The following is a 24,724-nucleotide window of genomic DNA, read 5'->3' on the forward strand; positions in this document are numbered from 1 at the left end:
CCCAGGTCCCTCTCCCTTTCTCTCCTCTCCTCCCATACCCTCCCACCAACCCCTCCAATATACCCTCATTTCCCCAGGGAGGGTGAGGCCCTCCATGTGGGTGTCCATAGTCTGTCATTTTATCCAGGGCAGGGCCTAGGCCCTCCCCTGACAGTCCAGGGTGAGAGTGCATCTCTCATTGTTGGATGGGTACCCAAAATCTATTTGTATGCCGGGGATAAATACTGATCTACTACCCAAGGCCTAATAGATTGCCTAGGCCTCCTCACTGACACCCTCATTCAGGGAGTCTTGATCAGTCCCATGCTGGATTCCCAGGCATCAGTCTGGGATTCAAGAGCTAACCCTTGTCAAGTCAGCTGTTTCTGGGGGTTAAACCAGCCCAGTCTTAACCCCTTTGGTCATCAGTCCTCCCGCTCTGTCACTGGATTCCTTGAGTTCAGCTCAGTGTTTAGCTGTGGGAGTCTGCCTCTACTTCCATCAGCCGCTGAATGAAGGTTCTGTTTCCCAGAATCTCAGGCCATGGGATTGTAGGCTGGCACTCCCCAGACATAATCTAAATGTCTAAAATCCATATATGATAGAGTACATGCCATGTTTCTCTTTTTGTGCCTGGGTTACCTCACTCAGGATGGTTTCTTCTAGTGCCATCTATTTGCCTGCAAATTTTAGGATTCCATTGTTTTTTTTCTGCTGAATAGTACTCCATTGTGTAAATGTGCCACATTTTCTCTATCCACTCTTCGGTTGAGGGGCATCTAGGTTGCTTCCAAGTTCTGGCTATTACAAATAATGCTGCTATGAACATAGTGGAACAGACATCCTTGTTGTATAAATGGGCATCTTTTGGATACATGCCTAAGAGTAGAGTTGCTGGGTCTTGTGGTAGGTTTATTCCCATCTTTCTGAGGAATCTCCATACTGATTTCCAAAGTGGGTGTACGAGTTGGCACTCCCACCAGCAGTGGAGGAATGTTCCCCTTTCACCGCATCCTCTCCAGCATAAATGTCATTGGTGTTTTTGATTTTAGCCATTTTGACAGGAGTAAGATGGTATCTCAGAGTTGTTTTGATTTGCATTTCCCGGATGACTAAGGATGTTGAGCACTTTCTCAAGTGCCTTTCAGCCATTTTAGACTTCTCTATTGAGAATTCTCTATTTAGTTCTGTAGCCCACTTTTTAATTGGATCCTTTGGTGTTTTGGAGACTTGTTTCTTGAGTTCTTTGTAAATTTTGGATACCAGCCCTCTTTCAGATGTGGGGTTAGTGAATATCTTTTCCCATTCTGTGTGCTGCCTTTTTGTCTTGCTGACTGTGTCCTTTGCCTTACAGAAGCTTCTCAGTTTCAGGAGTTCCCATTTATTAATTGTTGACCACCTTCTTTAATTTTAAATACTTATTTTATTTTGTGAGTATGAGTGTTTGCCAAATGTATGCTAAGCCATCTCTCCAATACTGTTTTTTTCAATGTGTGTGTTTATTTTTTTAAAGAGTAGATTTGTGTTGCTGGGCAGTAGTGTTGCATGCTTTTCATCCCAGCGCTCAGAAGGCAGAGGCAGGCATATCTCTGTGTGTTCTAAGACAGCCTGGTCTATAAAGCTACACAGAGAAATGCTGTCTTGGAAAATAACAAAAAGCAAAACAAAAAGACTAGACCTGTGTAATCTTATTCAGTCTACAAAAGAAAATGTGTTACAAAAAACCATCCTAATGTTGAATTTATTGCACTTTTGCCTCCATTCTCTCCTGGCAGATTAAACCTGATCTTCTTGCTCACAGTCAATGAATGCATTATAAGCATGTCTGCCAGGGACCTCTTCATGACTGACAGGAATTGCTTTGTGTGAGTAGCCCCTGCCCTGGGAGCAGGCATCAGGTGCTAGTGATCAAGCTGATTATGTTCATAGTTGGGCCTAGCATGCTATCTCATGAACCATCAGTCATTCCCCCCTTTCTTACTTATTTAGTTGAAAATAAGCACATTGTGAATTTTTGTGTTTATCATATGATATCATGATTTCTGAAGTATGTAAAGAGATTACTGATATTAATGAAACCTGGATGGGAAATCAGGGGCAGAGGTGTCTGCTGCTCAGAGAAAGTTTCAAATTTGGGGTGTGATCAACAGATCTCAGTGCTGCAAACAACACAGCAGGAGGGGACTGAAAATCACAAGAAATTAGTGATGCCCAAAAGAAGTTGTAAGGGGTTGCATGGTGCTTCCATGTAGTGGGTTCAGCTGCACATTGGAGCTGGAGAGGTGCAGCTGTGTAATAATGAGAGAGTGCACAGCCTTGGGATGGAGGGGTGGAAAGAGCCAGACAGCAGCTGTGTAGAAAGACACAGGAAACTGTTTATCTCCTGTGTTTTTCACACATGGAAGAACCTGTGCCCAGTGGCCTGTGCTTAGGATTCACTGCTCACAAAGATTTGCCCCAAGTCCATGCCAAGGAGAGGAGTTATCAGAGAGGAGCTGAGGGCCTCACTCAGTTGGCAGAGTGTTTGCTTTGTGTGCATGAAACCTGTGTTAGATTCATGGTACCACAAAATCATGGGCATGGCCTTATGCAGATGGGGTACAGGCAAGAGAATAGTCATGAACTCACTGGGACAGGAAGAGCTTGGGATTCAGAAGGACCAGAAAGGGACAGGATTAGCTTTGGTCTCTGGTAAAGATTAGTGGTTGTAAAAGAGCCTATTGAAGGAATACATCTGTCCTAAAATGAGAGTAGCCAAAGAGAAGGATGTAGTGTCCTGAAGCTGCTCTGTGACCTCAGAGTGACAGTGTCGCTTCATAAGAACTGGAAGGACACAAGTCTCCATGACCACCGTCTGAGGTGAGGTATGAATGAGTTTCTCCTTAGGGAGCCAACTTCAGCGGGAGGGGGGGGCAGAATCTGAGGTGGGTGGGCTTACCGTTTCTCTGGAGGGGCTCTTGTGTGGCCAGAATGGACAAAAGAGGGGATAGTTCTCTGAAGGGGAGAACCAAAGTCATAAGGATAATGGCCTAAAGATGCTGTTCTCTAAGTTGGGGATCTGTATGGCAGTCAGCATGGAGTTGGGGACACTGTCCTGTTAGGCTCCCTGTGGTAACAGAAGTCAGTGTAACCAGCATCTTACCTATGTCTTCTGGACTAATCTAAGGATGTATAACATGATCTTTGTCTCTGTAGACATGAGCATTCCAGTGGATATTACAGAGTGCCATCATATTTCTTTGGGAAATTGCTGGGTGATCTGGTACCCAGAAGGTTATTGCCACTTCTATTCTATTATATTCACTTCTATACTATTCAGTATAGTAGGTAAGTGACAAAGCAAGAGAATGCATCTTTTCTTTTGGTGGAGCATGTTTTGGTTTGTATAACTGTGGGAAGCCTAAAGTAGAGAAGCATAAGTAGAAAAACAAATCTCTACCACGTGCCATCTAACACAAGTGTTTAGTGAGAAGAATGTCTCCAAGACTTGTTCACAAAATACTACAAATGCTGTTTGTGAAACTGATTTAATTAAGAGATTCTGTGTAGTATAATGAATGAACAAATAACATACACTTGAGACACTGCCAATGGAGCAAGTCAATTATTACATATCCATCCATATACATTTTTGTGCTTATTGGCTTGCTCCTAATAGTTACCTCAGACTGCTTTCTTATATATAGCACCCAGAACCACCTACCTAGGAACAGCATCATCCACAGTTGTCTAAGACTTCCCACATGAATTATCCATCAAGACAATGCTGGCACAATCTTGTATAAGGACCAATCTAATGGAGACATTTTTCTTAATTAAGTTGGCTCTTCCCCTAAGATCCTTGCTTGTGTTATATTGATAAAAAAAACTAACAGTACAGTCCAATTTCATTACTAATGCATTTATATAAACACAGGGAACATGGACATGTGCATGTTCTGCTACTAATTTCTCCTGTAAGAGAATGCAGTAAAATTTTAGCCAGTTGTGTCACCTGTAGCTCTCAATGCCAGGATCCCATAAAATAGTCATAATTATGTGTAGATGAGAACAGGTCATATAAGGAAAGGAAATTTTGTGGCAAGTATAAAAATAAAGCTATATGATGGTGCTGGAGAAAGGTTCACTGGTTAGAAGCATGTGCTGCAACTTTAAAGTCCCCAAATTTGGTTCCCAGCATCCACATGATCATGTAGCAGATGCAGGCCCAGAGAAGTTGAGTGGCTGTGAAGCTGTTACTCGTCTTGTTGGTTATTAAAGTATTATCTGAAATATGTACAATTCCCTTGACTTAGGTAGAGGAACTGACCCCATTTTTATCTTTCTAAGGAATAATAACAGATGCGAATGGTTTCTTCACGATGTTATTTACCATCATGATGTTGGCTTATTCTTCCAATTCCCTGCTGATCTCCTTAGGAGCAGGGAAGAATGCAGTGGCTGTACCAAGACTGCTTGTGACATTCTACTTTGTGTCCATGCTGGTGAGTGTGAATTGTGTTTTTCCGAAAAGAAAAATTTCATTGTGTTCCTTCTTTAACATGTACATGCTTGATACATCAGGACTTGGAACATGAGGCCTTATGCTACTGCTTATTATGGTCTGGAGAGAAGGAGCCGCCTTTCCTCCCAGGCTTCGTGGCTACTGTTCTGATGTCAGTGCTATGATGTTGTTAGCATGCCCTTTCTAGTGAGCTCTTAACAAGTATTTCTTGGGATCGTATTACAAATCCATAATAAATTGGAACTTCATGAAAGTGGTACTATTGGCCTATTCCCCCACAACAAGACAGATTTCTGCCTTCTTTCATGCTGGTATTTTAACCATAGCAGAGATGATGTGGTTTATTTAATGATCTCTATTGAGAAAGCAAAGATCATGATCTGTAGTTGTTTGTTTTCACTCTTTGTTCTTTGCTCTTTTGGGGCCCACCAGCCAGATCCCAAATAAATAGCACATGGAGGCTTATTATTACTTATGAATGCCTAGCTTTAACTTGGCTTGTTTCTGGCCAGTTTTTCTTAAACTATCCCCATTTACCTTTTGTCTCTGGGCTTTTTCCTTTTCTTACTTCTATACATTTTACTTTCAAAACTCTCATTTCGTGACTGGTTGTGTGGTTGTTTGACTGGATGGCTGGCCCTTACAGTCCTCCTCTTCTCCTTTTTTGGTTCCTCTGTCCTCTCCGATTTCTCCTCCCATTTATTCTCTCTGCCTGCCAGCCTACCAATTCTTTCCTACCAAACTATTGGCCATTCATCTTTGTCTGACCAATCAGGTGTTTTAGACAGGCAAAGTATCATGGCTTCACAGAGTTAAACAAAGGCCACATAAAAGAATGCAACACATCATTAAACAAATGTTCCATAGTATAAAAGTGTAACACATCTTAAAATAATATTCTACAACAGTGATCAGTATAAGTGTTCAGCATGAGGAGTCTATCTCAGGGATCACTTGTGTTCTGGAAATGTTAGAAATAGTGGAAGATTCCAGACTCCTAAGTACTAATCAGGCTCCTGAATTACCATACTCCTGGTCAACTTTCTGTAATTGGTTACCCACTCTTAGTCTTTCAGGCCCATAAATTACACACTAAATGGAAATGAATAAACCAATAAATGGAATCAGCTCCCACATTTCTCCCCCCAAAAACATTAAGTAAATAGAATGATTGATTTAGTGTTTTAATATTCATGTCCTTTCTGTTAGTGCAAGCGCTTGGCAGTGGCAGATGCATGTCCTTGAAAAAGTACTAACTTTTGTTTGTATTTCTTATTTAAATGGCCACATATGTATGGCCATCCAGTAATGGAAATCTTCAATAAACAGGCGATTAATTAATTTTATTTGAGAGATTCTTAAAAGCACATAAAGTGTTTTGATGATGTCCATGCCACTCCCACCTCCCCCTAATCCTTCCCTGTGGAATTTTAAATGACAAATGTCCCCTAAGGCTCAGGGACTTGGTTTGAGGTGGTAGTGCTGTTGGAGGGGTTCTGGTACTATTGGGAGGTAGGGACTTGATGAGAAAAGTCTTCCTCTAGACAGGAAGAGGGCTTGTGTATTTATAGTTGTAGGAGTATATAGCATCGAATATCGTTATATATAGTCTTGTCCCTCTTCCTATTCCCTCTTTGCTTTGCACTGTCCTGTGAAGATGTGAGCATTCAGCTTCCTCTTCCACTTCCTTGCCTGCTGCCTGTTGTCATATCTCCTCGCCAAGAAGGTTCTTATCACACTGGAAACCTAAGGCAAAGGAACTCTCTGTTCCAAAAGTTACCTTGATTGTGATGTTGTATCAGAGCAATAGGAAAGTCACTGCTGCATTTCTGATCTCTCTCACCACTCTCCCCTCCCTGTCTCTTTCTTTGTTTTCCTCCTTGTAAACCCCTGGGTCTACTTAGCCTTGCCCATATGTGCCTGTGTGTAGGGCCACCTACAGGAGCATGGAGAAGCTCACATAGGCCACATTCTTAAAGAAAAATAGCTCCACCCTCCCAACAGTCATCAACTGTAGTGGCACCTTGCTTTGCCAATGTACTTGCTGTGATGGCCACACCCTATGAGTGTGGCTTCAGGTGTGCAGATGCAACCCCTTTTGAGGCAGAGGAGGGCCTAGCTTGCTCTCTTGGGTTTCAGTGAGAGCATCAGAAGGGCAGAGAATGCATCTTCAGGAGCAGGAAGACCTCAGCCATTATTTATTAGTATTTGTATAAGTGCTTCCCTAATAAATACCTGTTTATCATTTATCTTCGGTCTTGTGGATTCATTGAAACCCTGCATTCAGTCAACTGCCAATAATTCCCCAGACAGGAGTAGAACTTCATGTCTGCCTCTCCTTCCATGCTGTGATTTTGTCTAAATTGATTTTGCACAGGGTTTGCCCATGTTGTCACAACTTCTCAGCATTCATATGTCACTGTCCAATTGTGACAGAAAAATACCATCTTGTCGTAGTCAACCACTGCCTCTGACTCTTACAGTTTCTCTAGCCTCTCTTTCATGATTCTTGATCCTTGGGAGGAGTGGAGTGATATACAGATCTTCTGTAGTCTCTTATCTCTCTGTTGACCTGTGGTGGGCCTGGGTTAATCACCATCTTCTACAAAAGGAAGCCTCTCTGAGATGGACTTATATATGGGTGTCAGAACAACTCATTAGAATTCGGTTTAATATCATATCCATTTAGAAGAATAACAGTAAGTAGATTCTCCTCTGGGACCTATGACCCCACTAACCACAACAAGATTTCCATCTTGTAAGCAGGGCCTAAATACAATCATGAAATGAATGGTCAGTCACTGCCATTGTAGTTGTCTGTCCAGTATCCCCCATATATTTCCTTCCACCCAAGAAAAAGAAAAAGAAAAGCAGAAAATAGTCAAGTGGGCTGGTCACTGACCTTGAGCATGTTTTCATATCTCCTAGAACCCCTCTCAAACATTTCAGCATTTCTAGATCACTGCCCATAGTGACAGCACCCAATCAAAATGTAAGTCACCACACACAAGAGACAAAGAAAGCTGATAGAAAGTTCTGCCCCATTGTATTAAAGACTGGACTTAGAGTATTCTGCAAAGCCTCCTGGCGTGGGATGTAGACTAGTATCTGTAAAGGAAGCCTTGTTGTTCTTGTTCATAGAACTAAAAACCTCTAACATTCTTGGATGCTCCTGTTAGAGTATAATGATGGTGTTTTCACCCCCCACATACTTTGGAATATAGAAGCCTTTTAGGTATTTGGACAAAATTTCACAAACACCAAAGAACCAAATGAACAAGCTAAAAGAAGACTTTAATATACACCTATAGGGATGCAACACCTCCTCAGATAGAGGCTTCCTCCCCTTCCCATGCTGACGCTAGTACGATGAAGACTATTTTAGAGTAACTCATAATTAAATAAATTTGTTTAAGATTAAAGTCACTCTCAGAAGGGCTGGGGGCCCTTCTCCACATGAATGTTACATGTCTCCTATTTTAGGGAGTCCACAGGCCTTCCCACCAGGGGAACAAAAATTCATTTCCCATCCATTGTGTTGTGGCTCTCTCCTTCACATTGCTTCCTCTTAGGCTACAAAGTTTTCAATCAAACTCCTCTGCTAAAATTCCCAGTTCCTGGTTTCCTGCTTGGGGACCACATACTTCTAAAAAGCCAAAAAGCAAAACACAACAAAAAACAAATTGAAACAGACTTGGCAATCCCCTTTCCTGTGATGTTAACTGAGATCAAGTTCAGGAGGTCAAAGAGCTGGGGCACGTTACACCCAAGAGAAAGGCTGATGACATCATTGCCCAGGGGAGCTGGGTAATCTCAACACAAGGAGAACCTTCAAAATTAAGATGGAAAAGTCTTGCTTATTATTTTAAAGATGATATTTAAAATTTGTTAATATAACTAAAACAACTTTTCTTTTCTTGTAATGTTTTTATTTAAATTAGAAACATGAATGCTTCACATGTCAATCCCAGCTCCCTCTCCCACCTCTCCTCCCTTGTCCATCCACCAGCTCCCCTAGCCCCCAACCCAAATACCACATCATTCCCCAAGGAGGGTGATGCCCTCCTTGGGGGAAATCTCTAAAGTCTGTCATTTCATCCTGGGCAGGACCTAGGCCCTTCCCAATGTGTCCAGGCTGAGAGAGCATCCCTCTATTTAGAATGGGCTCCCAAAGATCATTCATAAACCATGGTAAACACTGATCTACTACCCAAGGCCCCAGTGATTTCTGTGTCCTCCTCACTGAGACTACATTCATGGAGTCTGGATCAGTCCCCTGTTGGCCTCTCAGGCATCAATCTGGGATTCAAGAGCTCCCCCTTATCTGGTCAGCTGTCTTTGTGGGTTTCACCCTCATGGTTTTGACCCCGTTGCTTGTCATTCCTCCATCTCTGTCACTAGGTTCCAGGAGTTCAGTTCAGTGTTTAGTTGTGGGTATCTGTCTCTGCTTCCATCAGTCACTAGATGAAGGTTCTAGGATGGCATATAAGGTAGTCATTAACCTTACCATCAAGGAGAGGAATTTAATGTAGTCTCTCCACTTCTCCCCTCCTCTTATCCCCCTCTCTTTTTCCTGGCTTCCTCTCCCCTACCCCGATGTTCCCAATCTTCTCAAGAGATCCTGCCTCATTCTACTTCTCTGGGGTATCATGCATCTCTCTTGGGATCCTCCCTGTTTCCCAGCCTCACTGGCACTGAGATTGTAGGCTGAGACTCCCCTGATCCTAAAACAACTTTTCTACTAACAGTTCAACTTGATGAGTAAGAAAACAAAGAAAGACCTAACAAAACAAAACAAATAAACAACAAAAAAAGAAAGTTTTCTTGGATAGATAAGTACATGTGTCCCAAGTTGTCCCCCTTGGACCATCCAGGCAACCTTTAAAATTAATTCTCAAAAGGAACCTAGCAATACGTCATTCCTTAAAGGACATAGTGTTGGTAGAGTTCACTTTGTTTTTACTTTTGATAAATGTGCTTATAAAACTTATATAGAGATTGAATACTTGGGTAAACTGTGTCAACTGTATAGCAGGTGCCAAAGGAGAGCTTGCTATTCCTGTGCCACAGGATGTCCCCAGGGCTCAAGTGTCCTTTTTCTTTGAGTGGAATCCTGTCCTACCAGAGCAAATGTCATGTCGTTGGCCTCTGTATGAGAGGAGGACACACGGGGTGATAAAGTATGCCAGAGTCTGTTGCTCTTGTTCCATAGTGTACAGACAAGCCTACTGAAAGCCTCTTATCAATAGAGAAGATGAATTATTCTTCACACAACAGGGGAATGGGTTCTCTCATCAATGGTGGGGAATACCCCCAATGGTTGATGGTATCTGCAGCAGTTACATTGTTCAGAATTGTTCTGCTAATCAGGGTCTTTCATTTCTATGTGAAAGTTAGTGTTGTTTTTGTTTTTAATTTATGTGAATTGTGTTATAATTTGAATCTGTTGGTTACTTTTGGTAGGATGGGTATTTCCATGTTTATCCATCCTAAAAGCATATATTCTAGACCTTCAATTTTCTTTTCGGTGTCTTAAAGTTTTTATTGTATAAATATTTCATTTGGTTAGATTTATTTCAAGATCCTCCATTTTCCCCCACCCCCTTTTGAGGTTTTGTGCATGAGATTGTTTCCCTCATTTCTTTCCCATTATGTTTGTAATTTCTACTTAGACAAGATCCTGACTTTTCTTTTGTCATGGTGTTTTATCATAGCCACAGGGAAGGAACTAAGACAACAGGTTGCTGTATAAAGTTTCTGGATGGGACCTTAAAACTAGTTATGAAGCCAAATGTTCGTATTTTCTATATAAGCATTTGGTCAGGGGCAGTCTGAATGTATGCACACAGAGTCACTGTTTTGCTTATTCTAGTGTACTTAACAGTAGATAGGACAAGTTCATTGTGAACTCCAGAGCTGTCCCTTGTCCATCCCCATCAGTGCTTTCTGGCATCTCTGTTGTGGTTCTATGGTTTGGCAGCTTTTTAAATGGGAATTTGTAACTTTCTGTGCTGCTCTTCACCACATTGTGTGGTTTATCAGTTCTAGGCTTGAGCTTGACTGAAAGTAATATTTTAATTAAATCCAAAATTACTCCTAATATCATGAAGAGAGAGTCAAAACTCATAAGCAACAAGTTTTATAGATTCTTGGAAGTAGAAGTGGGTATGTGATGTTCAGTGTTTGTCCTACTTAGGGTTTCTATTGCTGTGATTAAACAAAACACCTTGGCCAAAAAGCAAGTTGGGGATAAAAGGGTTTATCTGGCTTAGACTTTCATATCACTGCTCTTCACTGAAGGTAGGCAAAATAGGAACACTGACAGTCAGGATCCTGGAAGCAGAAGTTGATGCAGAGACCATGGCGGGTGCTGCTTACTGGTTTGTTCTAATGGCTCATTCAGTCTGCTGTCTTCTACCACATAGCCATACCAGGAATGGTAACACATAAAATTGGCCTGGACCCTGTCATATCAATTGTTAATTAAGAAAATGTCCCACTGGCTTACTTATAGATGATCCTATAGAGACATTTTCTGTTTTAATTTAATTTTACTTATTTTATCTATTTTACATATGGACCACAGTTTCCTCTACCTCTTCTTCTCCTGTTCCCAACCACTGTCTCCCATCTACCCCCCTCTTTCATACACTCCTCCTCAGTCTTCATTCACAAAGGGGCAGGCATCTAATGGGCTTGAACAAAGCAAGGCACATGAAGTTGAGGGAGGATTGAGCTCCTCTCTAGATACATTTTTTCTTTTTATTAAAAATTTTAATTTAAATTAGAAACAATCTGATTTTACACATCAATCCCAGTTCCCCCTTCCTCCCATCCTCTATGCTCCCTACTGATTCCCCATCTCACTCCCTATCTTCAAGAAGGGTGAGACCTTCCATGAGAGATCATCAAAATCTTTCACATCATTTGGGGTAGTGTCTAGTCCCTCCCCATGTATCCAGCCCAAGAGAGTATCCCTCCATGGGGAATGGGCTTCCAAAATCCATTCGTGCTCTAGGGATAAATACAGGTTCCACTGCCAGAGGCCCCATAGACTGCTGAGGCTCCCCAACTCACACCCTCATTCAGGGGTCCTAGTTCAGTCCTATGCTGATTCCCAGGCTGTCAGACTGTGGTCCATGAGCTACCACTTTCTCAGGTCAAATGTCTCTGTGGGTTTCCCCAGCATGGTCTTGACCCCTTTGCTCATCACTCCTCCCTCTCTACAACTGGATTCCAGGAGTTCAGCTCAGTGTTTAGCTGTGAATTTATGCTTCTGCTTCCATCAGCTACTGGGTGAAGGCTCTGGGATAACATTTAAAGTAGTCATCAATCTCATTATAGAGGAAGGGCGTTTAAGGTAGCCTCTGAACTATTGCTTAGATCCTTAGTTGGGGTCATCCTTGATCTGTAAGCATTTCCCTAGTGCCAGATTTCTCTTTAAACCTATAATGGTTCCCTTTATTAAGGTATCTCTTTTCTTGTTCTCCTTCTCTATTCTTCCCTTGATTTGATCTTCCTGAGCCCTCATGTTCTCCTCCCCTTCACCTTCTCCCCTCTGATGGGGAAGTCCTGTGTATATGTCAATAAATGACTGTTGGCCAATAGGGAAGCAAGATAGGTGGGACTAGGAGTCCAGGAGGACTATGGGTAGGAGAAACACAGGAGTCAAGATGTAACCGCCATAGGGGTAAGAAGTCCGGACCTTTCTCCGGTAAGAGAAATACTTAAGATTAACAATTACGGAGTAAATACTTAAGTCAGAGCTATCCAGTAAGAAACAAACAAGGCCAACAGCTTCATAATTAATACAGCATCTTGTGTGTTATTTGGGGACTACAACATGGCAGAGCCCAGGCGATTGGTGGGGAGAAACCAAAGCGGCTGACAAGGAAAAGTTTTCTCTCTACACCCCTCATCTTTCTCCAACCTCCCTCTCTTTCTTCCCCTTGTGCCCAATTTGCTCAGGAGATCTTGCCCTTTCCCCTTCTTTGAGGGAACATTTATGTCTCTCTTAGGGGCCCCCTGTTTCCTAGTTTCTCTGGAAGTATGAATTGTAGGCTGGTAATCCTTTGCTCTGTATCTAATATCCATGTATGAGTGAATGCATACCATGTCTGTCTTTCTGTGTCTGGGTTACCACACTCAGGATGGTTTCTTCTAGTTTTATCCATTTGCCTGCAAATTTCAAGATTTCATTGTTTTTTTTTTCCACTGAGTAGTACTCCATTGTATAAATGTACCACATTTTCTCTATCCACTCTTCAGTTGAGGAGCATCTAGGTTGCTTCCAGGTTCTGGTTATTACAAATAATGCTGCTATAAACATACATGAACATATGTCCTTGTGGCATGATTATGCATTCTTTGGGAATATGGCTAAGAGTGGAATTGCTGGTCTTGAGGTAAACTGATTCTATTTTGCCTGAGAAACTGCCATACTAATTTCCAAAGTGGCTGCGCAAGTTTGTACTCCCACCAGCAGTGGAAGATATTCCCATTTCTCTAATCCTCTCCAGCATAAACTGTCATTGGTGTTTTTGATTTTAGCTTTTCTGACAGGTATAAGATGGTATCTCAGAGTTGTTTTGATTTGCATTACCCTATAGCTGAGGATGCTGAGCAATGTCTTAAGTGTCTTTCAGCCATTTTATATTCTTCAATAGAGAATTCTCTAATTAGTTCTGTACCCCATATTTTTAATTGGATTACTTCATTTGTTGGTGACTAGTTTCTTGAGTTCTTTGTAAATTTTGGAAATCAGCCCTCTGTCAGATGTGGGGTTGGTGAATGTCTTTTCCCATTCTATGGGCTGCTGTTTTGTCTTGCTGACTGTACTCTTTGCCTTACAATTGCTTCTCAGTTTCAGGAGGTGTCATTTATTAATAGTTGATCACAGTGTCTGTGCTACTGATGTCATGTTCATGAAGCAGTTTCCTGTACCAATTTGTTCAAGGGTACTTCCCACTTTCTCATCTAAGAGGTTCAATGTGACTAAATTTATGTTGAAGTCTTTGATCCATTTGGACTTAAATTTTGTGCATGGGGATAGATACGGATCTATCTGCAGTCTTCTACATGTCAGCATCTAGCATTTGTTGAAGAGGTTTTCTTTTTTCCATTTTATAATTTTAGCTTAGATGTTTGGATTAATGTCAGAGTTTTCAATTTGATTCCATTGGTCTACCTGTCTGTTTTTGTTCCAATACCAAGCTGTTTTCATTACTATAGCTCTATACTAGAGTATGAAGTCAGGGATGGTGACCCCCCCCCAGAAATTTCTGTATTTTACAGGGTTGTTTGGGCTATCCTTGATTTTTTGGTTGTCCATATGAAATTGATTATTGTTCTTTCAAGGTCTGTGAAGAATTTTTTTGTATCTGTTGAGGTTTGCTTTGTTGCCAAGTGTGTGGTCAATTTTAGAGAAGGTTCCATGTGTTGCTGAGAAGAAAGTAAATTATTTTGTGTTTGGATGAAATGTTCTATAAATGTCTGTTGTGCTCAATTGGGTGATAATTTCTGTTATTTCCTTTGTTTCTTTGTTAAGTTTCTGTGTGATAGTCCTGTCCAGTGATGAGAGTGGGGTGTTGAAGTCTCCCACAATAAGTGTGTGGGGTTTTCTGGGTGATTTGAGTTTGAGTAACGTTTCTCTTATGAATGTGGGTGCCCTTTTTGGTGGGGAATAAAAGTTTAGAATTGAAACTTCATTCTGATGGATTTTTCCTGTGATGAATATGAAATGCCCTTCTTCATCTCTTTTGATTAATTTTAGTTTGAAGTTTTATTTGTTAAATATTCTGATAGCTATACCAGCTTGTTTCCTAAGTCCATTTGGTTAGAAAATCTTTTCCCAGCCCTTTACTCTGAGGTAACAAGTCTTTGAAGTTGAGATGTGTTTCTTGTATGCAGCAGAAGGATGGATTCTGTCTTCGTATCCATTCTGTTAGCTTGTGTCTTTTTATAGGCATATTAAAACCATTGATATTGAGGGATACAGATGACCATTGATATTTGTTTGGTTTGGATTTGTTAGTTGTGGTTGGTTGGTTGTCTGTTAGCTTTTGGTAATGTGGGATTATCTATTGTCTATGTTTTTGTGCATATAGTTTAATTCCTTGAGTTGTAGTTTTCCTTCCAGTACTTTCTGCAGAGCTTAATTTGTGGGGATGTGCAGGGTCCTTTCTGCAGGTAGAGCAGGGGAAGGGCCAGTCCAGCTGGTCTCTTCCCAGGGGCTGAGCAGGATGGTGAGTGTCCAGGACTCAGACCCTCCCCCCATTAGTTACCAGGGAGAAAAAACACACACTGAGTCCGGAGTCTGTCAAAGTGGGTTTCAATTTATTCCAACAGGGAGGAACTTATATAGGGCTGAGGTAAGGAATAGGGAACATAGGATAGGGTAAGTTTATTTGAGGAGTAAGGGCCAATAGTATTCCACCATGCAGGCAGGTAGCTAGGCAGAGGGCAGTCTGGCTGAGTCACCCCACATGGAGGTTACAGGTTAGAGACAGATCACCAAACTCTAGCCAGGCTCAGGATCTTACACTGGGCCTCTCATCAAGTCAGGCTCAGGAGCTTACACTGGGCCTCACATCTGAGCCTTTCTTAGGCCCAACAGGTATGTATTATTTAAACCTGGTTTTATCACGTAATATCTTATTTTTTCTCTCTATAGTGATTGAATGTTTTGCTGGGTATAATAGTCTAGGCTGTAGTCTGTGGTCTCTTAGTATTTGTAGAATATCTATCCAGGACCTTCTGGCTTTCAGAGTTTCCAGGAAAAAGTCAGGTGTAATTCTGATAGGTCTGCCTTTATATGTTACTTGTCCTTTTTCCTTTACTGCTCTTAATATTCTTTCTTTATTCTGCACGTTTTGTGTTTTGATTATTATGTGGCAAGGGGACTGTTTTGTGATGCAGTCTACTTGGTGTTTGTAATCTTCTTGTACTTTCATAGGCGTCCTACTTTAGGTTGAAAAAGTTTTCTTCTATGATTTTGTTGGGTATGTTTTCTGCACCTTTGAGTGGAGTTTCTTCACCTTCTTATATACCTATTATTCTTAGGTTTGATCTTTTCACAGTGGCCCATATTTCCTGGATATTTTGTATTAGGAATTTGTTGGACTTAAGATTTTATTTGGTCGATTAATCTATTTCCTCTAGTATATCTTCAACACCTGAGATTCTGTATGCCATCTCTTGTATTATGCTTGTATATGTAGTATCTCTTGATTATGCTTGTATATGTAGTACCTGATTATTTGCCCAGCTTTTCTATTCCCAGCATTCCCTCAGTCTGTGTTTTCTTTGTTGTCTGTATTTCCGCTTTCAAGCCTTGAACTACTTGAATTGTTTCCTTCGCTTGTTTGATTGTTTTTTTTTCTTGGCTTTCCTTGCTTTCTTTAAGAGATTTGTTTATTTCTTGCATTTTTTGTCTGTTCCTCCATTTGTTGCATTTTTGTTTGTTTTATCTTCCAACTCTTTAAGGGATTTTCTCATTTTCTCTTTGAGGGTCTCTATCATCTTCATAAGTTGTTTTTTAAGGTCATTCCCTTCTGCTCCATCAGTGTTGGGATATTCAGGTCTTACTAGTATAGAATTCCTAGACTCTGGTAGCGTCGTATTGGACTTTCTGTTGTTGACTGTGTTCTTATACTGTCATCTTCCCATCTCTTCTTCCAGTGGGTGCAGGTGGGGTCTCTCTCTCTCCCAGTAGGTATGGATCCAAGGCTTTCTCCCGGTGGGTGGAGGTGGGTCTAAGTCTGCAGTGTCTGCATACTCTGGAGGGTTTACCAAGACAGAATTCTAGAGGTTCCCTACACTACAGCAAATTTAGCTTATGTCAAGTTGATATAAGGGGAGTCAAGACAGTTTTCTTCTAGCATGTGTTTCTAGATGGAAGCAGTTTTATTAGAATAGTCATTACAGTTGGTCTGTCATATTGTCAAGGACCCAACCAATTACATCTTGAAAATATATGAAACAAATGATTATTCTGCTCTGAATATCACCATCCCCTGAATTATGCAGTATAAACTATACAGCTATATAAATTAGATATTATAAGGAACCTAAAGAGAATTTTAAATATGTAGGATGGATGTATTTAAAGTTAAAAGAATGTTCATAGGTTGCATACCACTTTAAAGACAATGCAATTTCTGTAGGTTTGGCTTCTGCACAGGGGTGGCAGTATCAACTTTGAAAAACCAAAAATACCCTTGGATTTGCAGAGGCAAGAATTCTGTTTCTGTTTAGAGTTAACTGAAAAAAATTAAAAGAACTGGTATGAGCAGAAATGGTCAGAAGGATGAAGACATCTTGAAGAGGAGGATCATGTCTAGAAGTCTTAGTCACTGGACTAGTTCTAATTCGTGGTTTTGCTCCTCCCAGTTTTTCTCAGGTCTGGAAATATATTCAGGAATCTTACTACCTGGGATTTCAAGTATTCAGTACTTTAGCATTCCTCATTATGGATTTACAGTAAGTTGTCCTCTCTGTCACTGTACTTGGGTTCTCCAACTATAGCAACTGAAATGATTCACAACCAAGTCCTTTTCCCAACTGTAATCTCTAAGCAGCTCTTGCCCAGGATTTTCCTTTTAGAAGCAAAGATGAGAACTTTCCTGTTGGTTTTAGACAAAGGCCAGCGATTCATCTTGTGTTTTTCCTAGTCTTTGTTATTTGAGGGAAATAAATAGTGGAAAAATCCCAGGGTAAAAGGAAAGATAGTTGATATTATGAAAAGCATACAGTTTGATTCTACCCAATAAGGTAATAATGGAAGGATTGGGGGCTAGTATATATAGTTTACATCAGGAAACTAAAAGAAATATAAACCATGTGATTCCCACAGTCATACTGGTTTTGTTAAGTTTTCTCTGCCATAAAGTATGTCTTAACAAGACTTTCTTACTCCCATAATCACAACTTCTTCTGAAAAAACAAGCAAGAAATATTGTTCCTATGAGTCAATGGTATTTTTTCAATTACAGTGTTTATATGGTTGTGGAAAGAGCAGAGAAGAAGGTACCTGAAGCACTCTAGTTAGAATCCACCGCCTGGTAGTTGGGAAGTATTGCAGGTTAGTTACCCAGCTTGAACTCCCCTTGGGGGAGGGGCATGAGAAGAGGCAGAACCAATGGCTCAGGCACTAAGAGTCAGTGAGTAGCAGAGCTTGATGCAGATTCCTTTACGAAGGAAGCTACATCTGCTTTTATACCCCTCCCAAGGTGCCATTGACTAAGGCTGCTGACTCTTCTCATTTGTCCTTTCCTCATTGGTGTCTCTGGGTCAGGTGTCTCTCTGTCAGCAGTCTCTGGGCAAAGAGGCAGACTTGGCTCAGGGAGGAGGTGCCTGCTGCCTATGCTCAAGTAGGCTGGCCTGGGCACCATAGGCAGGTCTACTGTGCTTCCCTAGGCTAGTCTCAGTTTCTTCTACAAGGAAGCTCCTTCATTTCAATCCTAAGCCTCCTGAGTGGGGAAGGGACACTGCTTTGTTCGGCAGACTGAACTTGGGGTTTTGTTTGTTTAAAAATATTTTGTAAATTATAGTCAAGATTGAATTTGAAATTGGAAATGTATAAAATATTAAACTATTTGTCATTCACTGTTTTTGTTTACTTTACAGGCTTTGCTACAAAATGAATTCTTCGGAAAAAGATTCTGTCCAGAACACAATAGAACAGAAATCAGTAGCTGTCAGAGATATGTCATGTAAGCTGTAGTTTAGTATCACAATGGGGACATGGCATATGCCTAGACTTTGAGGGGGAACCCATCCATTCATGATTAAAACTCTATCCTCTGCCCATTCCCCACAGTGAGTCATTGTAATCAATGCAAATGAGCTGTGTTTCCATCCTACTGCTCTGTGGTGTAGACAATGTGCAGAAAGGGTTCTTTGGGTCTTTTAAAATTGGTTTTGGTATCTTGATTGTAGATTTGAGTTCCTTGATTCAGAACATTTGAGTCTGACATGGGCTGCTCTGAGAGTTCACAGGGCACACAGTTTGCACATGTGTAGATTATGGTTCCTGTGAGCAGAGCCCAAGAAAGTAAGGGCAGCAAGGGCAGCAAGGGCTGAGCTATGCCTGTGAGATTCCAGTGTCTTCCCTCTGCCTCACTCTCTGGGAGACTTCAAGAAAGCAAAGGCCAGTATGTGTGTGTGTGTGTGTGTGTGTGTGTGTGTGTGTGTGTGTGTGTGTGTAAAATGTTCTACCACAGGATATGTCCTGCAATCAAAAAAGCATGTATTTCAGAGAGAAGGAAATTTAATTTTTGTCTAATTCCATTAAAACAGAAACAGTTTTATAATACAATTAAAGTGTATTGTTTTAACATTACAATACATCCCTTTCTATGATTAATCTCATTGATTTGACTTTGATGTGTCAATGAGAAAAGTACATGCTGATATGTTAATCTCTCATGGATGTTCAAAATAATAATGAACCATAGTAACCCAAATCAATGTTTGAATTACTAATAAGAAAACATGCATATAGGGAATATCTTATTTCCCATATCTCCTCTCTGCTGGTGCTGTCTGGCATCCTTCTAATACAAATTCCTTACCAGTTTCTTGTCAGAAGGATAAGGATAGGTAAAGTGAAACCATATGAGGGTCAGCCACCCATCTCATCTCACAGGAGGAACAAATCTGCCCTTTCACCAAATCTGGGAACTGTTAAATCCAAAGAGATACAAAGGATGGAGACACACAGGGAGGATACACATAGACATGTATGTAAACAGGAATCCAGACACAGGAATGGAGACACAGAGGAATGTAGAAACACAGAGATGGAGACACACAAGGATGGAGACACACAGAGGATGGATATAAACGGGGATGAAGATAAATAGGAGATAATTGTAGTGCATCCAGAATTTTTAGCAAAAATTCTTTTCTATCCAGTGTCAGGGCTTCTGCATCCTCCTGTGCTCCAACCACTGCCCAGGCTCTGTCTGTAGACATGGGTTGCTGGGGATGCTCCATAGCTGACCATATGTGGTTATTGTAAAAGGAAGCTTTTTCTTTGAGAGAAGCCTTCCCGCCAGCGTGGTTCTATAGCCGCATCAGTCCCAAATAAGCACAAAGGAGGCTATATTCATTATGAAGCTGTTGGCCTTGCTTGTTTCTTACTGGCTAGCTCTGACTTAAGTAATTACCCCATAATTGTTAATCTAAGTATTTTTCTTACCGGAGAATTGTTCCGGGCTTCCTACCCCATGGCGGTTACATCTCGAATCTTGTGTTTCTCTTACCCAGAGTCCTTCTGGACTCCTAGTCCCTCCTATCTAGATTCCCTATTGGCCAGGCAGTGCTTTATTGACAAATGCACAGGACTTAGTACAGGAACTGGCAGAAACCCTTATTCTCCTCTAGCCCTCCATCTAGATTTTGATGCTGTTTTCTTTTGCATGACTCTACTGAGTCAACTGAACTGCACAAATCTTTGATATCTTAGCATGTCTGTGTGTGCCATTAGGAAGCTGAGGTTTTCCCTTCAGGAGAAACAAGAGCTTCATTCATGCATTTGTCCTTTGAAGAGAGAGCAGCTTTATAGATTGAGAAATAAATGACATCAAAGACAGTGAAGACTACAAAGCTGGATCTCAGTATGACTCTGTAAACTTGCCCAAGTTTACTAAGCCTACTTCTTCTATGCTTCTAAATAGATGTGACAACTACACCTCTTTGGATGGTTTTTGAAATTAACATAGGGACCTGATTCAATCACTGTAGATTTCATAATATATAACAAAATAGATACTTCATCATTACTGCTCTCAAATGTAAAGAAGAAATTTTAATGATGTGTTGAAACTATGAGATTTTAGAAGGAAGTGAATGTGCTGAATGAGCTTTGACATTATTTTGTTTGTGTTGAATTGCAGATGTACTGGTGAAGAATTCTTGATGATCCAGGGCATTGATCTCTCACCATGGGGCTTCTGGCAGAATCACGTGGCTTTAGCTTGTATAATGATTATCCTCTTATCAATTACATATATTCAGTTATTAAAACAGAAAAAAGTAGAAGTTCTTAGGATTGATTGGAGGATGTTTCAACAGTTGCTTAAAGAGAAGTGATTCCAAACTATTCTAAACTCTAATACTTATAATCAAGGACAAATGCTACAGCCAGCATTACCCAGAAGAGATTCCCATGTAATGAACTGTGATGAGTGCAGAGACTCACGACTGCTCAAGGTACTGGAATAAGTGACACTTGAGTGCTTCATCCTAAACAGGACACCTATGCTACCCTCTCTAAAGCTTAGAGCTCTATGGAAGAGAGTTACAGCAGTACAGAGACCAAAAGATGAGAAGAAAGACTGGAAATGCCATATTGTGGACATGACACACAGTCGTTGCAACCATGGTCTGTCTCACAACATCTACTAGAAGATGCACAAGATAGGGTCTCTCATCAGCACAGCAAGGGTTGGGGAGGGACTCAATGGGACAATACTCCCTTCGGATGAAATATTACTACTAATAGATTATGGAAAACAGGCAGTCTCTACTTTCACACTTACACTCACAGGAGAGACAGCTAGGCTTGCTCTAAAGCCAGGGTCACACAGGCACCTCTGCTTAAACTCAGTGGGTCACAAGATAATTCCTAGATGTGAATGTGAGATAGGGACTCATGAAGAGGGATATTTGAAGTTTTGAAAGGGAGATAAGAAAGGTGGGAAGGGATGAGAATGGCCAAAACATAATATATATGGAATTGTCAAATTTTAAAAATATTTTTATAAATATTAAATTTTGTGTAAATTATCTGATTGAGTTTTTTCCTATTATACTGCAATCCAGGAATGACTATTTCTTTTAAAGTTTACAAATGCAACACACTAAATTATAAGTAAAAGAATACTAGGCTCAAATTAATGTTATTATTTTTATTATTATTATTTATTTTTAAATTTAAATGAGAAACAAGTTTGCTTCACAAGTCGGTTCCAGGTCCCTCTCCATTTCCCTCCCCTAGGCCCGTGCCCTCCCTCCAACCCCCCCAATATCCCCTCATTTCCCCAGGGAGGGTAAGGCCCTCCTTGGGGGTGTCCATAGTCTGTAATTTTATCCAGGGCAGGGCCTAGACCCTCTCCCAAGAGTTCAGGGTGAGAGTGCATCTCACATTGTTGGATGGGAATCGAAAGCCCATTTGTATACTCGGGATAAATACTGATCTACTGCCCAAGGCTCAATAGATTACCTAGGCCTCCTCACTGACATACCTATTCAGGGGGTCTTGATCAGTTCCATGCTGGATTCCCAGGCATCAGCCTGGGATTCAAGAGCTAACCCTTGTTAGGTCAGATGTTTCTGGGGGTTAAACCAGTCCAGTCTTAACCCCTTTGGTCATCAGTCCTCGCTCTCTGTTACTGGCTTTCTTGAGTTCAGCTCAGTGCTTAGCCATGGGAGTGTGCCTCTTCTTCCATCAGCCACTGAATGAAGTTTCTGTTTCACAGAATCTCAGGCCATGGGATTGTAGGCTGGCACTCCCCAGATGTATGTCTAAAACCCATATATAAGAGAGTACGTGCCATGTTTCTCTTTTTGTGACTGTGTTACCTCACTCAGGATGGTTTCTTCTAGTGTCATCCATTTGCCTGCAAATTTCAGGATTCCATTGTTTTTTTCTGCTGAATAGTAAGTACTCCATTGTGTAAATATACCACATTTTCTCTATCCACTCTTCGGTTGAGGGGCATCTAGGTTGCTTCCAAGTTCTGGCTATTACAAATAATGCTGCTATGAACATAGTGGAACAGACATCCTTGTTTTATGAATGGACATCTTTTGGATATATGCCTAAGAGTAGAGTGGCTGGGTCTTCTGGTAGGTTTATTCCCATTTTTCTGAGGAATCTCCATACTGATTTCCAAAGTGGCTGAACAAGTTGGCATTCCCACCAGCAATGGAGGAGTGGTCCCCTTTCACCACATCCTCTCCAGCATAAATTGTCATTGGTGTTTTTGATTTTAGCCTTTCTGACAGGAGTGATATGGTATCTCAGAGTTGTTTTGATTTGCATTTCCTGGATGGCTAAGGATGTTGAACAAGTGCCTCTCAGCCATTTTAGACTCCTCTATTGAAAATTCTCTATTTAGTTCTGTAGCCCACTTTTTAATTGGATCCTTTTGTGTTTTGGAGACTTGCTTCTTGAGTTCTTTGTAAATTTTGGACATCAGCCCTCTGTCAGATGTGGGATTAGTGAATTTTTTCCCATTCTGTGGGCTGCCTTTTTGTCTTGCTGACTGTGTCCTTTGCCTTACAGAAGCTTCTCAGTTTCAGGAGGTCCCATTTATTAATTGTTGATCTCACTGTCTGTGCTACTGGTGTTATGTTCAGGAAGCTGTCTCCTGTACAATTTGTTCAATTGTACCACCCACTTTCTCTTCTAAGAGATTCAGTGTGGCTGGATTTATGTTGAGGTCTTTGATCCATTTGGACTTAAGTTTTGTGCATGGCAATAAACATGGATCGATCCGCATTCTTCTACATGCCAGCCTCCAGTTATGCCAGCACCATTTGTTGAAGATGCTTTCTTTATTCCATTGTATATTTTTAGCTTCTTTGTCAAAGATCAGATGTTCATACGTGTGTGGGTTAATATCAGGGTTTTCAATTCAATTCCATTGGTCTACCTGTCTATTTTTGTGCCAATACCAAGATGTTTTCAGGACTATAGCACTATAATAGAGCTTGAAGTCAGGGGTGGTGATGCCTCCGGACGTTGCCTTGTTGAACAGGGTTGTTTTGGCTATCCTGGGTCTTTTGTTTTTCCATACAAAATTGATTATTGTTCTTTCAAGGTCTGTGAAGAATTTTGCTGGGATTTTAATGGGGATTGCATTGAATCTGTAGATTGCTTTTGGCAGGATTGCCATTTTTACAACATTGATCCTTCCTATCCAAGAGCATGGGAGATCTTTCCATTTTCTGAGGGCTTCTTTAATTTCTTTCTTTAAAGATTCAAAGTTCTTGCGATACAGGTCTTTCACTTGTTTGGTTAGCATTACCCCAAGGTATCTTATGTTGTTTGTGGCAATTGTAAAGGGTGATGTTTCTCTGATTTCTTTTTCAGCCCTTTTATCATCTGTATATAGTAGGGCTACTGATTTTCTTGAGTTGATATTGTAGCCTGCCAATTTTCTGAAGGTGTTAATCAGCTGTAAGAGTTCCCTGGTAGAGTTCTTTGGGTCATTGATGTAAACTATCATATCATCTGCAAAAAGTTAGACGTCTTCCTTCCCAATTTGTATCCCCTTGATCCCCCTTTGTTGTTGTATGGCAATGGCTAGAACTTCAAGTACCATGTTGAAAAGGTATGCAGAGAGTGGACAGCCTTGTTTTGTTCCTGATTTTAAAGGAATTGCATTGAGTTTCTGTCCATTTAGTTTGATGTTGTCTGTTGGTTTACTGTATATAGCTTTTATTATGTTTAAGTATTTCCCTGTTATCCCAGATCTCTCCAAGACCTTTATCATGAAGGGGTGTTGTATTTTTCAAAGGCTTTTTCAGCATCAAGAGATGATCATATGATTTTTCTTTTGCAGTTTGTTTATATGGTTTACATTGATTCATTTTCATATGTTAAACCATCCCTGTATCCCTGGGATGAAGCCTACTTGATCATGGTGGATGCTTTTTCTAATGTGTTCTTGGATTTGATTTTCTAGTATTTTATTGAGGATTTTTGCATCAATGTTCTTGAGGGATATTGGTCTGTAGTTCTCTTTCTTATTTGTGTCTTTGTATGGCTTGGGTACCAAGGTAATTGTAGCCTCGTAAAAAGAGTTTGGCAATGAACCTCTTGCTTCTATTGTGTGGAACACTTTGAGGATTTTTGGAATTAGCTCTTCTTTAATTTCTTGTATAATTCTGCACTGAAGCTATCTGGACATGGGCTTTTCTTTTTTGGTTGGGAAACTTTTGATGACTGCTTCTATTTCATTAGGGGTTGCAGGTCTGTTTAGATTGCTTTGTGTTCTTGATTTAATTTTGGTAAGTGATATCTATCCAGAAAATTATCCATTTCCTTCAAATTTTTGAATTTTGTAGAGTACAGGATTTCAAAGTATGACCTGAAGATTCTCTGGATTTCTTAAGTCAGTGTCCATTGTTATGTCACCCTTTTCATTCCTGATTTTGTTAATTTGCATATTCACACTCTGCAGTTTCATAAGTTTGGATAAAGTTTTGTCTATCTTGATGATTTTCTCA

At 40.7% G+C, this 24,724-nt stretch overlaps 1 protein-coding gene across 1 annotated transcript in view; it reads left to right on the forward strand.

Moving 5' to 3' along the window:
* LOC101822854 (ATP-binding cassette sub-family G member 3-like) overlaps positions 1-21,208 on the forward strand; it is a 42,384-nt gene extending 21,176 nt beyond the window's left edge. The window contains exons 10-15 of the mRNA XM_040747553.1: positions 1,755-1,844; positions 3,175-3,302; positions 4,321-4,463; positions 16,874-16,963; positions 18,110-18,195; positions 20,383-21,208. Of these exons, the coding sequence (XP_040603487.1) occupies positions 1,755-1,844; positions 3,175-3,302; positions 4,321-4,463; positions 16,874-16,963; positions 18,110-18,195; positions 20,383-20,578 (733 nt within the window). The 3' untranslated portion in view covers positions 20,579-21,208. The remainder of the gene's footprint in view (positions 1-1,754; positions 1,845-3,174; positions 3,303-4,320; positions 4,464-16,873; positions 16,964-18,109; positions 18,196-20,382) is intronic.
* Positions 21,209-24,724: the final 3,516 nt, after the last annotated feature.

Source organism: Mesocricetus auratus, unplaced genomic scaffold, assembly GCF_017639785.1.
Source record: "Mesocricetus auratus isolate SY011 unplaced genomic scaffold, BCM_Maur_2.0 Super-Scaffold_100006, whole genome shotgun sequence".
NCBI classification, from domain to species: domain Eukaryota; kingdom Metazoa; phylum Chordata; class Mammalia; order Rodentia; family Cricetidae; genus Mesocricetus; species Mesocricetus auratus.